Below are 12,976 nucleotides of genomic sequence, written 5' to 3'. Positions count from 1 at the left end.
TGAGACAATTTCTAGCCCTTTAAGATTAAATCAGTGGCTTTGGACTAGAATCTGCTTAATAAGAATGAACTCCAAAGGTGAAAAAAACATAAAATCTAAAAATCAAAGGGTATGGCTTTATAAATGTGAAATTTTAGTTTGGCTCAATGTCGGTCAGTTTGGAAATGTGGGAATAACCGGAGAGATGGCATAACTGGGGGCGGGAGGCGGGGCGGTGATTATATCCCTACCACCACCTAATCCTCAGGGGCTACTAGTTACTTACTGTGCACACTTTTAAAGTACTTTCTAATTGTGGACCATGAGTGGCAGAGTGCTGCGGGCGGAGGCTTTTTGCTGAAAGCAACATTGACTTTTCTTTTATTTCTAGGGAAAGTCCTGTCTGTAGATAAGCACCGTGGGACAATGGAGAAAATGCTGACTTGTTTTTTAAAAAAATCTTTTCTGTAAGCGCCCCTCCGATGGTCTGTCCACTCTGCGGGCCAGCTGTCCCAGGCCTCTGCCAGGGAGGGAAGAGGAGTGCTTCAGTGCATGGCTTCGGTGAGCCCTTTAAATCCAGCTTCCCCTGCCCCCACCAAGCGGCTCCCTCTCCCTGACAGGTGTTTTCCCAACTCCGGAGGCCTAGGATTTTGGGGAGTGGCTGAGCCAATGAGATTTCCCTTTGGGGCGGGGGGCGGGGGAGAAGGGCGTGGCTAGTTGGGTCAGAGCATGGGCGGGGTTTGCGCGGCTGAGCAGAGCCTGCCTGGTTGCGTGGAGGGTTGTTTTATTCCCACCGCCCCCCCCACCTTTTTTTTTTTTTCTTTTTTTTTTTTTTTTCTGGAGTCTTATTAATTTCTCTGTGGGCTGCAGCTGGAGACCGCGGAGCGTTGGAAATGACGCTCGGAGCTTTAATTACCGCAGCCGCCGGACAAGTGTGAGGAAAGCTGACAGGAAAAAGAAGGACGGGATCCGGGGAGAAGCGAGAAGCTCCCCCCGCCCCGCTCCCCTCCCCATTTGGACTGGAGGTGCAAGGAAACTGAAGAAGGAGCAGAACACAGCCCGGCTGCGGGGAGAGGCCGGAAACCTACCGCCTCTTTGCAATCAACTTTTTTTGGAAACCTTTCGCCCCCCTTCCTTTTTTATTGTTGACCAACCAGTGAGAGAGAGAGAAAGTGAGGAGGCAGCGAGCAAGCGAAGGCTCACGCGGGGAAATAACTGCACAGTTCGGCCCGGACCGCCACGCGCACACACCGAGCACACTCCAACACACGCACACTCGCCCCCTCTTCGGGCCCCGGCCCTGGACCCGCGGGCGCGGACTCGGCCGCCCGCCCTGGGAGTCGCTACACCGCGCGCGCCGCGCCCGCCCCCCTCGCGCCCCCACGCGCGCCCGGCTGGGGGATCTCCTCCGCGTGCCCGAAAGGGGGATATGCCATTTGGACATGTAATTGTCAGCACGGGATCTGAGACTTCCAAAAAATGAAGCCGGCGACAGGACTTTGGGTCTGGGTGAGCCTTCTCGTGGCGGCGGGGACCGTCCAGCCCAGCGATTCTCAGTCAGGTGGGTTCCTTCTGGCGCTCCGGTCGCCGAACCTGCCGCCGCCGGCGGGGCTGCCTTGAGTGGCTCCCCCGCCCTCTTCACCCATCCCGGGAGGCGTGGAGGGACCGCTCGACCGGGACTTCTTCCCTGGGCTCTCGGTCGCCCCTCTTTCCATTTGAAACTTACCCTGTATGTGTGCCTGTGCTTTATCGTGAAGAAATCACTCTGAGCCCCTCTTTTTTCTCTCCTTAACCCCCTGTTTTTCTTTCCCGAGCGTTTTGTGTGGGAGCCTAAGCGGGATCCCTTCTGGTGGCGCCTGTTGTTCGGGACATGGGAGACCCAAATCCCCAGTCAGAGGAGACTCTCCTGTCCCTGTCTGGTCCCTCGAGGGAGGAACCCGCACCGCCGGGGCCGCGGAGGGCCGGGGTCCTGGGGAGGTGCTGGCTGGGCCTCTCCCGCGCCAAGCCTGAAGGGCGGTGGAGAGTGGCGCTCAGAGACCCGGGCTTTGCACCTGTGTGTGCTGCCGGCGGCCGCTGCGCCCCCAGTCGCCCAAGCCTTGTGGGGTCAGACGCGACTCGTACCCAGCCCGGGCAGCAAGAGTGCAGCGGGCGGGCGCGCCTCGGTCCGGGGTCTGGAGCTCTGGGCCTCTTCGGCCGGCTTCCCGGAGCCCTCGCCCCATTGACTTGAGGGGCGCTTGCTCGCCTGCATGACCTCTTAAAAAAAAAAAAAAATGGCTTGGCACACTCGAGCCAGAAGCCGGGCCTTCCCGTCGGTTGCCGTGTTTGGCTCCTGGAAGAGTTCTTCCTGTAGTTCAACTTGCTATTGGCCGGAGTCCTTCAAACTTGTCTGTTTACTGCCTGGCCGGGCTGCCGAGCCTGCGGGTCACTGGATCCACCCGAGGCGCAAGCGGCGGCGGCGGGTGCGCGGCCACTGCTTGCTGGAGAGCTCGAGCCCCAGGTACCTGGGCAGGCAAAGGGCTAACTGACCCCGAGAGGCAGCGCGGCGGGGTTGGAGCGCCAAGGCTTGCAGGACTAATGACAGCACCTGCAGTGCAAGGAAGCTCAAAGTTTCTGACACTTGAGTTTCCTGGGGATGAAAGTGGGACGGGAGAGGTCTGAGGAGGACCGGTGTCTGATGCGGCCAAGGGGTGCCTTTTGGAGAGCCAGGGAGATTTCTGAAACCATTCGGGGATGGTGACTGGAGCGTGGGAAGTAGCTTGAGGTGATAAAGCCCCCGGGAGTGGCGATAGGGAGCGCTTTAGGCCCCCGGAGGGTGTCCTTCTGACCTCACCAAGGAAACAGCAAGCTGTAGTTTTCCCGCTCCGCCCCCGCCGCCGCCGCCTCCTTTGCCTAGTAAACAACAAGTTACAATCATCGAGGCTTTCAAAATGACCTTCGAATGGCACATGTGCGGCGTTTTGTGCTGGCTGTTTGCACCCTCCCAATTACTCCGAAATTCTTCACGCATACCAGGTCCCGCGCTCCAGCCACCCCCGGAATCACACCAACACGGACTTGACATTCCAAGCGGCCTCTTAGATACATCTCTTTTTATCTCCCTCCCCACTTCGAGTCCCTTCATATTTTCCCTCAATGGGTTGATTATACACATTGACCCATTCAAAGGCAGTGGCGACCGACATGCAGGCTTAGCCGAGAGGAATTTCTACGAGGCGACCTACTGGGGGCTGGCTGGTTCAGCCTCTGCCGCTGAGGGACCCCGCTCCGAGTCCGCAGCAATTTGGTATTAACTGTGCGGCTCCGGGTTGAGCTATGCCGAAAAGCCCTTTTCAGAATTTCTGCAAGGAATGTAATCCAAATTAGTTCTGCAGCTGTCCTCTTCCTCGTCTCAGGCGACACCAGCTCGCGCCCTCGCTCATCTCTTCTCGTTTCGTTGGGCGAATTGTCAGACCCACAAGTGAGCCCATTTAGAGCGCGAGGATTAGCGTGCCATTGTTCCGTGTGTGACTCTGTACTTGAAATTCTGGGGGCACAAAGGCGAGTCTCACTTGTTCAAAACACAAAGTGATCCAGATGAAAGGGCCGTACAAAGAAAAACTCTCGGGTGCATCCCTGGTATAATTGCAACACGCATACTAAGGTGATCCAATGGAAACTGTAAATGCCCCGGGGACTTCTTTCTTCATTCTCCCCCACCCCCACCCTGCCGCACCTGGCAGGGAAAGTTCAGCTGGTTTTAATGCAGTGTGCTATTATAAAAACAAGTTACTGTCTGGGGTATGAGTGAGGCTGTGTGTGTTCGTGCCTATGTATGTGTGTGGCTGTGTGTTCCCAACTAAATACATATTGCGCGTCTCCCCTCTCGCGGTTAGCAGTCAGTAGCAGTTTAGAGGAGTTTGTTTTGGTCCAAATGAGAAATTAAGTGCGGATAAGTAAACTAAGCTGCCAGAGGGCGACAAGATGTTGAGTGAATTGCTTTTAGATGAAACAAATTAAGGAAACGAGGGAAGACAATCTGCTTCTCGCATTATTAGACACGCTTGGAGTTCAGGGGAAAGTGGCATATTTTTGAAATGCTAATTTCTTAAGAAGCAGAAGGAATGCACCTTATTTACTGCTCTATGTGAACAGAATAAAAATATAGGGAGGGGGATACTGTTGTATAGATCTTCAAGATATTTTTAAAAATAATTGTAACAGAAGAGGACCTTTTTTTTCTTTTGCTTGGAAAAAATTCAGCTTTAGAGAAGGTGATTTTTTAGAAATTCTAAAAGACGTTGTCTCATTTTCAGTTATGCATTTTTAGATATATTATATCTAGACATATTATAGCCAAAGTCCCTTTATATGGCAATTATAAAGCCTTTGCTAACCAAAGGAATAATTCTAAAATTTATGTCTTCCTTGTATAATGGAAAATTATCAATATTACCTTTGTATTGAAGAAAATATATAGTAGTATTGAGGTGGTACTCTTATATACCTTAGTAGATAAATGAACAAGTTCAGTTCTCATTTCTTTTTCGCAGGTAACTCAGTCTTGCTTTTCATTCTATAAAAGTACATATAGCTTTCTTACATGTTTAAGATACATCATTATATCTCCAAAATCGTGGGGTTATTTTTCATTTGAGAAGAAAAATGTTAATAAAAGTTAATTCATGAAAATGGTGTTAAATATATTTTCAAAAAAGCATCAATTCTCTTTCTTACAGGTGTTTACTGTAAGCACATCTATGGGTACACTGTTTTCTTTTTAATTTGAAATTCTCATATATATGGGGGCTTTTTAGAAGGTGTTATTTTTTTCTTGACAATGTGTCTAAATAAATAAATATCTATTAGTATAACTGCAAATTGCTTGGAAATACTATAAATGTTCTGTTGTGATGAAATGACTCCGGTTATATCAGTATTCCTTTTTTTTTTTTGCTGTTAAACTCAACTGCTTTTATTTATTTTAATCATGTATGCATAGAAAGTGAAATTTTGTTGAAAATCAAGGCACTTACTGCTTTATATATATATTTTCATTTAGTCACTGGAAATGTGTCTTAATTAAGAAATTACATTAGAATATTTATCAGAGCATGAACTTTGTGGAAGATTTATGCATTTTTTATTCTAACCTGAGCACAGTAAGTTTGCATTGGCTGATTTTTAGAGTTTGCATTTATTTGATGGAAAATCATATTTCCTCCTCAAAGTGGATTCAAATATTTAGTATTCATGAGCTTTCATCCCTTTGGTTTTTAAATAGAAGTACTATTTATCATCTGTCTTATGCATGCACCCTTTCTGTTACTATAGATTCTCTCTTTACATCTTAGTATTTATTGAGTTTACATGTGTTAATATATGTTTTCCTTTCCACCACTAAGTACATTGTTTTTGTGTATGTCTTTCCCAGCAACCTGCCACTCAACCACTGCAGGAGTCCTCTGAGCCAGTTTTCATTCTTTCTGATAAATCTGATATGGCTGGTTGGCCAGACAATCGCAAGCCATTCCATTGCTCAGATTTATTCCTGAAAGAAAATAAAAAGGCATCGATCCAAGATCACTGGCACATCTTAAAAGCCTTGACTCCAAGGCCAAACCTTTCCACAGAGAAGTCCCTCTTACCCTTTTTCTTTCTTTCTTTTCCACTCTTGACCAAGGAAAGAAGGTGGACCACTGCCATTTAAAAAATGCTAGTGAGGCAATGAATTGTGCTATTTCTAAGTACTCTCTGAAGCTTGATTAGAGCCACCCTGAGATTAATAGCTATGCACAGTGCATATTTTAGACAATAAATTGAATTAGGATGGCTTAAACATTGCAGTGCTTTAAAGTGGTATTATTTTTGTATTATATCAAGCTGGTTATTAGGAAAAGTTAACCTGTTCTTAAAAATAGCCAGAAGTTCTGGCTTTATATTATAGTGTTCTGCTGCTGTTGGATATCCATGTATAGTTTGTAAGTGCCTAAAACATAAATGAAATAAATGATCAAAACGGATTTTCTGATACCTGCAAACTTGTTGGTACTTGCTCTGTTTAATTTTACCAGTTTTGAGAGATGCTGCTTTGTAGAGATGCTAATATTTATACTGAAATTAGTTTTTATAGGTTCAAGCCTACAGCTGTTCTACAGAAATTAATTATCAAGCAGATTCCACTGTTATCTTTTACAGTGATCTACTGAGTATCCTGTGCAGGGTAAAATTTAATCATATTAACAACTTTTCTCCAGGTTATATCATTTTAGAGATGCTCTATTATGTTACATTTCACCATATGGAACCAAATTACACGTTTTATCTAATACTCATTTTCTGAAGTATTATAAATATTGGCAGTCAGAGTTAAAACCCTACTTTTTATGATTTCTAATATAGCTATTGACTGGAGTTTTCAGTTTATAATGAAAAATAATCCCTTTTTATGAAAAAATTATAGGTCAATGTTTCCTGAAACTGTATGTCTTCAACATAATTTGAGGGAGACTTTAATTACCTGTTTTGCGGTTAAATGGGACACGGGACATAGTCACATGGTTTAAATCAGGATTTCTACCTTCCAGGGACAGTTCCTCGAGTTTCTTAATACCTTCAGCAACTCACTGCATCTCTTTGTGACTTGGCTTCTCTGCCTGAGAGAGAAATGCATGTAATGCACTATTTCTGCACTGTACAGTTTTGTGAAAATGACTTTAAAGTCTTTAACATTGAGATACATTCCAGTAAATTGTTTTTATAGATGTAATTTAAATTGCACATGTAATCTAAAACGTGTATACCTATATTAAGAAACATAATGTAAACTTTCTAGCAAACTGTCTCTGTCAAAAGAGTACCTGTCTAATGAAATAAAGAGGTTATTAACTCAAAGGCATTTGTATTTGAGGGCAATTTCCCCAAAATATTATTTTCAGAATTGTTCTATGGTCTCTTTTTTTCTGAGTTGTTGGTGATTCTGAAATATTTGTTAAATAAATTGCCCGATTTTCTAATTCTGTAATCAAGCTTTAAGGCCACGTCCTTGTTTTCACATTTGATACTTAATCTAGTGCTTTATATTTGTACAAACTCTTCAAGAGAGGAAAGCTGTCCCCTTTTACAATATGGAGTTGAAATATGTGGATGTTTTGGTAACAAATTCTAAAGAGGCTATATAGCATGTAATAATTGTTTTAGAGTTATTTTCATTTTGAATTGTTCTGCAGGCCTGTCACTTTGCACAACTCCAGGGGGCAGCAGCCACATAGACTTTGATAGGAATAGTGCATGCCTTAGCTGTGGGCAGTACAGCAACAGCCCTGCTATTGTGTGATGCTAGCGAATAAAGCACTAAAATAAAAGGAGGTTTGGGTTCTGCTCATACAATCATTTGTTATGTGATCTTGGATTAGAATACTTGCTTCTATCTCAGTCTCCTTACCTTTATTAGTGTAGCTAAAAGTCATGCCTAAGCTATTAACATTTTGAATGTTTTTAATAATTCAATTAATTAGAAATGGAAAGTTTAAAATTTTTAGAAAAAAAACATTGGTTTTTAATTATTTTTGTAAGTGGATCTCTTTTTGTTGTTGTTGTTCCAAGTCAAGTCATAGGCATAGCCCTTGTTTCTAAAACAGGTGAAAGGGTAAAATAAAAAGAGAGCTGTGTAGTTAAGCTGCAGGGAGAAGCCAGCTTTGAGTCCCCTGCCATTGACATTCCCTCACTTTCCTTCCACTGTTGCCTCTACTCTCCTGCACTGGTGTCATAGAAGTCCAGCACTAGAAACCACTGATGTAATCCAGTCATCTTATTTTTTAGGTAAGGAAACTGACAGCACAAGGAAGTTAGATAATATAAGCTAGTGGCAGCTCCTGACACCAATATCATTTTCTGTAGCATACATCAAAGTATTTGAAAAACCACTGACACATAAAAAAATAAAGAAACAAAAGGTTATGTTGCATTAAAGAGAATTGAGAAACTGAAATGAAGACAAATGGATTGGATCTACACTCCTAATTATCATATTATGTAGTTCTTTCTAAAAGAAAGACAGTGGGATCCTCATGATCATCTTTAATTTATATTTGGAGAGTAATCATTGATTGCATTGATAAGTTATGGCATATGAACAAATAAAGCCACTTTTTAAAGACATAGTTCTATAAGAGGATTTCTTTACCTGGTTAGGTCTACGGAAACATAGAATCTTGAATTCCCTAAAAGTCACACAGGAGCCCACAGTACTATCTGTATATAATAGCACTTTTAAGAGTTTCTTTTCTTTTCTTTTTTTTAAACCTGGGCTTTATGAAGATGTCCAATAAGCAGAAAATGGTTATTTTTTCCATTTTAAAAATAAATACTATGAATGCTGAAATAAGATGGATTGTAAAGGATCAACAGTGGGTTCCTCATCACCAATTAGTTGGTGGAGACCTTTAACCAGGAAATCCATGGGAATACGTCAGATTCATCTAGGCCCGTCCTTGGACCTAAGGTTATCATTTTTACTGTCTTGGTTGGACCATGCTGTTTCATAATGGCCCTAAGACAGTTCTATTCTTTGAGCAAGTGCATAAGCAAAGCTTTAAGTACTGACTATAAATTTATTTCCATAGCACCTTTGCCTCCCTCTAGTTGGGTTCTGTAAGATGCTACCTCTGGGCCTTGTGACCTTGCACTATTTTTGACCTAACCTTAATGCTGTCTGGTTGTAGCTGAGTTCCCTCCTGTGCCTCAGCCTTCTTGGGCATGATAAGCATTCTTATGGGCCCGGGTGACAGAAGGGAGGTTCGAAACTTGTTTTGGCAGGAAGAGTCACTTCCTGTTAGAAACTGGAGATGAAAGTGGACCCCCGTAAAAGATTAACATGAACACCAAGAAACTTCCTGTGCAATATCATTAAACCTCTCCTATGAGAAGTAACTCAGGATCATTACTATTAATCACATTATTTCCAATATTGTAGGGGTTACTGAAGCGTACTAAACACCAATAGGAATATGCAAGATCCAGTTTGAGTCCTGAGCGTTAAACTAAAAGGACTCAAGACCGAATGAAGATTTATAATATATTTCATTTGAAACATAGTTTAAATGTGTTAGAAGAAAGTGAATGGTGCAATAAACACTCTTGTTTTCCAAAATGATTAGACTTGTAAACAATCGGTTTCACCTGCTAAATCTTTACTGCTCTGCTGACCTTTACTTACGCCTGGTCCCATGTGCTTCTAGTATAGGTGGATATCCACGTGTTAATCTTTCGAATACAAGTGGGGATGGTAAACCTGCTTTCAAAAAGTGCATGTGCTTGTTTTCTCTCCTCTCCTGGGGTTATCTCATGGCTGGTTAGGACTGAAAAAAAAATTGATGACAGATTCTCCAGGCTCTGTGACTATATCAAGTATAGCTGTGACTTGAGCAATAAGTGGCACAGTCTTCTATTTCAGGATGGGTCCCCATTACTATCAAGGGGATGCCTAATAGAGATCATGGGTGGCAGTGACTATTTTGCTGTAGGCAAACTCTTACTGAAATCTTTGTCATTATTTCCTGTGCTTCTCTGTGGGCATAAAGAATGTGAGAATATGAGTTTCTATAGGGACCTATGAAAACCAAATAAAAATACAACAGAATAATATTTATTTTATACACATACTTTCATTTTCAGGAATTCCTTTTGTCTGGTAATTTTGTCTAGAACAGAGCACTTAAATAAGTTTGTTTTAAAGGAAAGTTGACTGCATAGGTATGTTAAAATCTACTCCCCAAGATTTTTGTAAGCATCATCTGGTCCTTAGAAATCAGGCAGGGTTATTGCAAGATCCTCTTTATGAGTCGTCTTCTTTCATGCGCTCGTACCTCTAAAATCTCCTTCTTGTCACTGTCAGATTACCATTTCTAATATTATCTTAGTTTTTATTCTAAAACTTTTCATGGATCTCTTTTGTAATTTCAAAGCCTGCTAAAACTGTCTTCTATTTCCTTTTAAATCCATCATAGAGTCTGTTAACATGTATTCTGTCTAAAAATCAGACTAACCTAGTCAGTATCTCATGACTCTGCCTTGCTTATTGTCCTTACTTTTGCTGATCCCTTTTCCTGGAATTTGTGACTTACTTGGTGCTTCTACCTGGCCAAACTTTTGAATCTTTTAAGTTTTACTTTAAATTATACCTCTTTGTTACATCTTCCTTCACTGACTACCCTAGCCAGTAGTCCTTCTCGATATCACTTATCTGGCATTTAATCAAACCAACCAATAGTTTTGACTTTTTAAGTACCAAAGTTTTTATCCTCTGCAGAGACTAATGTGGTGCCGCATACATATAAGCTCTTTAAAAATATTTTTTTACATGAATGAATAGCATACATTTGCAGGAACAATTTAAGCTCATTCATGGATGCTTATTATTTGTAATTAAACCATATAGTGCACAAAGTAAGCCGTTCTAATAACAATTATAAAATTCTTAATAATAGATGTTGGACATGTTTACCCTACAAATTTCTTTAGTTGCTTTCTTGAGCTTCCTAGGATTTTTCTTCAAGTGGAGTGTTTCTAAGATGCTATCATTCATCCCTATGCCCATTTTTAGAGTCTACCCATACTATGGTACAATTTCTGTTGGTTTTATTTTTGGCAAGTTAAATATATGTGGAATGTGGATACCATTTTTAAACATGTAAATATTTTATAATTCAGTATTTTAATATTAATGGCTATTTTGCTATTTCTTATCTGCCATTAAAACATTTAATCAATTTAAGCAATAAGAATGCCCTGATCCACCAGTGTATTTTAGGACCATGTTAGGAACTGAAGAGGAAATATAAGAAGCTCAAGATGCCAGCTTTTTCTTTTAAAGAAGAATAGATGAGGCCAATAAAACACAGTATAAAAATATGTTATTAAGTGATTTTGCAGACTCTTGGGAGGAATATTTGCCTTCAGGGAAATGTTAATAAGTATTTCATGAAAAAGGGTTCCAGATAGAATCTGGCATTTTCTATTCCTAGATATATGTGATAATACAACTTTGTTATAACTAAGATTTCTCAATATCTTAAAATAGACAACTAGACATGCTTACCATTTTAAAAGGAGCCTATAAAGGAAGCACTTGCAGTACAACTGAACTGAGAGGTGATGGGGATTCTCTTAGTTGCTCTTTTAGGTGATTTCACTCTACGTTCTGCAAATGGTTGAAATGATTATATTATTTATAGAGTCAGAGTCTACCAGGGAAAATGCACTTCTAGACATTTCTTTTCAGGTTACCAGATTCTAAGGAACTGTCAATATTTCTAGGCCACTAGGGTGCACTAATTGTACCTTAATTTTATATTTGCCTAAAAGAGTTAATGTAACTTTTAAAATTACCTCACAGTCTGCCGAGTAATCTATTAATGAAAAAATTGGAAATGGAGATATTAGAAACTTTGTCTGAAATTCTTTTAGAACTTTCCTGACTTTTTTCACTTTAAGAATCCATGAGAAGAAAGTTTGAGACAGGGATTATTGCTCCTGTTTTGTAAATGAGGGACTAGAGATATAAAGTAGTATGTAAGGGTGAAACCTAACTGGTGCACTATTCTGGGCCAGTTACGTGCCTGTCCTGTCCTGAGAGCCTGGCTCTGCCTTCTGCTTCTCAGACTCTTGCATGCCTTTCTCACGGTGACAGAGGCTAGTTATGCTTCTCAAAGGTGTGGTTTTTCCACTCTACCTGCCCACTGTGCAAGAAAGGGATGCTTAGCATGCCAGATCTTCTGCCTTCAGGTCAGCAGCTCTTTTTGCTTTCCCTATAGCCACATGAAGAAACTTGTCTAATAAATCTGTCAGTTAAGGAGTTCTACTTTAGGTTACTCTGTAGTTTCTCCTCCATTGTATTCTCCAGATTTCTTTCTTTGTCATATAAGCCTTATCTTGAGAAAACTTCGAATCAGGGGCATATGCAAGATTTGGGGATCTGCATTTATATAATTTGGGGAACCTCTTTAAAAACAATATTGAAATAGAAATACAAATTAAGTGCAAGGTCTTGTGAAGCACCAGTACAATAGATGGGTTCTGAAGCTGAAGCTGTTTTAGAAACTTTGTGGTAAATCTGCCTATTGTTGAAAATTATACATTTTAGTAATATTGCTCTTCCATTAACTGTGAATTCTGGGTGTCATAATACAATTTTTTGAATTTTTTTCTAGTGCACGTAGTTAGTGTCTGTTATTAGAATGCATTGCTTTGAGAAGAAAATGATTAGGTTGGTGCAAAAGTAGTGGCAAAAATCACAATTACTTTTGCACCAACTTAATATTATGTAGTGTAAAATCACTATCTGGGTATATCTTTGGATGAAATAATGTACTATATAATTTTTAGAATATTTTCTCTTTAAATATGAGTGTGCCTAATCCAGGTATAGATCTATTTACTTGACATCATGTTTTTAAGATGGTTTATTTTTAGTACTGTCTCTTACACAGTACTATAGTTTATAATGGTTGGATGTAATTTAAAGGAACCCTGCCATTATGAATATACAAGAGCTATATTATTAAGGTCCTACCCCTTGAAATATAGCTTACTGGACTCACTGGATTTTTAATCATTTGTTATTTAGCGTGGATAAAAGTCAACCTTTGACTTTTACCCTCAGGCTAAGTTAAATGTGACCATTTTTTAAAATAAGAAAATGGCTCTATTCCTAATTTTTAGTTCCCATACAGTTTACAAATACATATTTACTCTGGTAATACAGCTTTGCAACTAGCAAAGCAGTTGCGCTAACACTGATAAATATAGGTGAGGAAACAATTAACATCCACTAATGTTTCGCTACCTAAACTATTTTAATGTCATTTTAAAATTTTTAACTAGAATAGATATTATTACTAGCCATGAATGAAACAATGCATTTCAGTTAAAATCAATAGAGAGTGTAGATCTTTAGTAATATTTTTAACTAATATGTTAACACATTTAAGAAACAATAAAAAGATTAGTATTTCAAGTCACA

At 40.7% G+C, this 12,976-nt stretch overlaps 1 protein-coding gene across 6 annotated transcripts in view; it reads left to right on the top strand.

Annotated features, from left to right (window-relative positions):
• Nucleotides 1-838: 838 nt before the first annotated feature.
• Nucleotides 839-12,976, top strand: part of ERBB4 (erb-b2 receptor tyrosine kinase 4) — a 1,185,936-nt gene continuing 1,173,798 nt past the window's right edge. For all 6 annotated transcript variants that reach the window (XM_005574181.5, XM_005574179.5, XM_005574182.5 and 3 more), the window contains exon 1: nucleotides 839-1,540. In XM_005574181.5, coding sequence (XP_005574238.1) covers nucleotides 1,459-1,540 — 82 coding nt within the window. In that variant the 5' untranslated portion in view covers nucleotides 839-1,458. The remainder of the gene's footprint in view (nucleotides 1,541-12,976) is intronic.

Source organism: Macaca fascicularis, chromosome 12 (assembly GCF_037993035.2).
Source record: "Macaca fascicularis isolate 582-1 chromosome 12, T2T-MFA8v1.1".
Classification (NCBI taxonomy): domain Eukaryota; kingdom Metazoa; phylum Chordata; class Mammalia; order Primates; family Cercopithecidae; genus Macaca; species Macaca fascicularis.
Note: the sequence above shows the minus strand (reverse complement) of the source record. Positions and strands in the feature narration are given on the sequence as shown.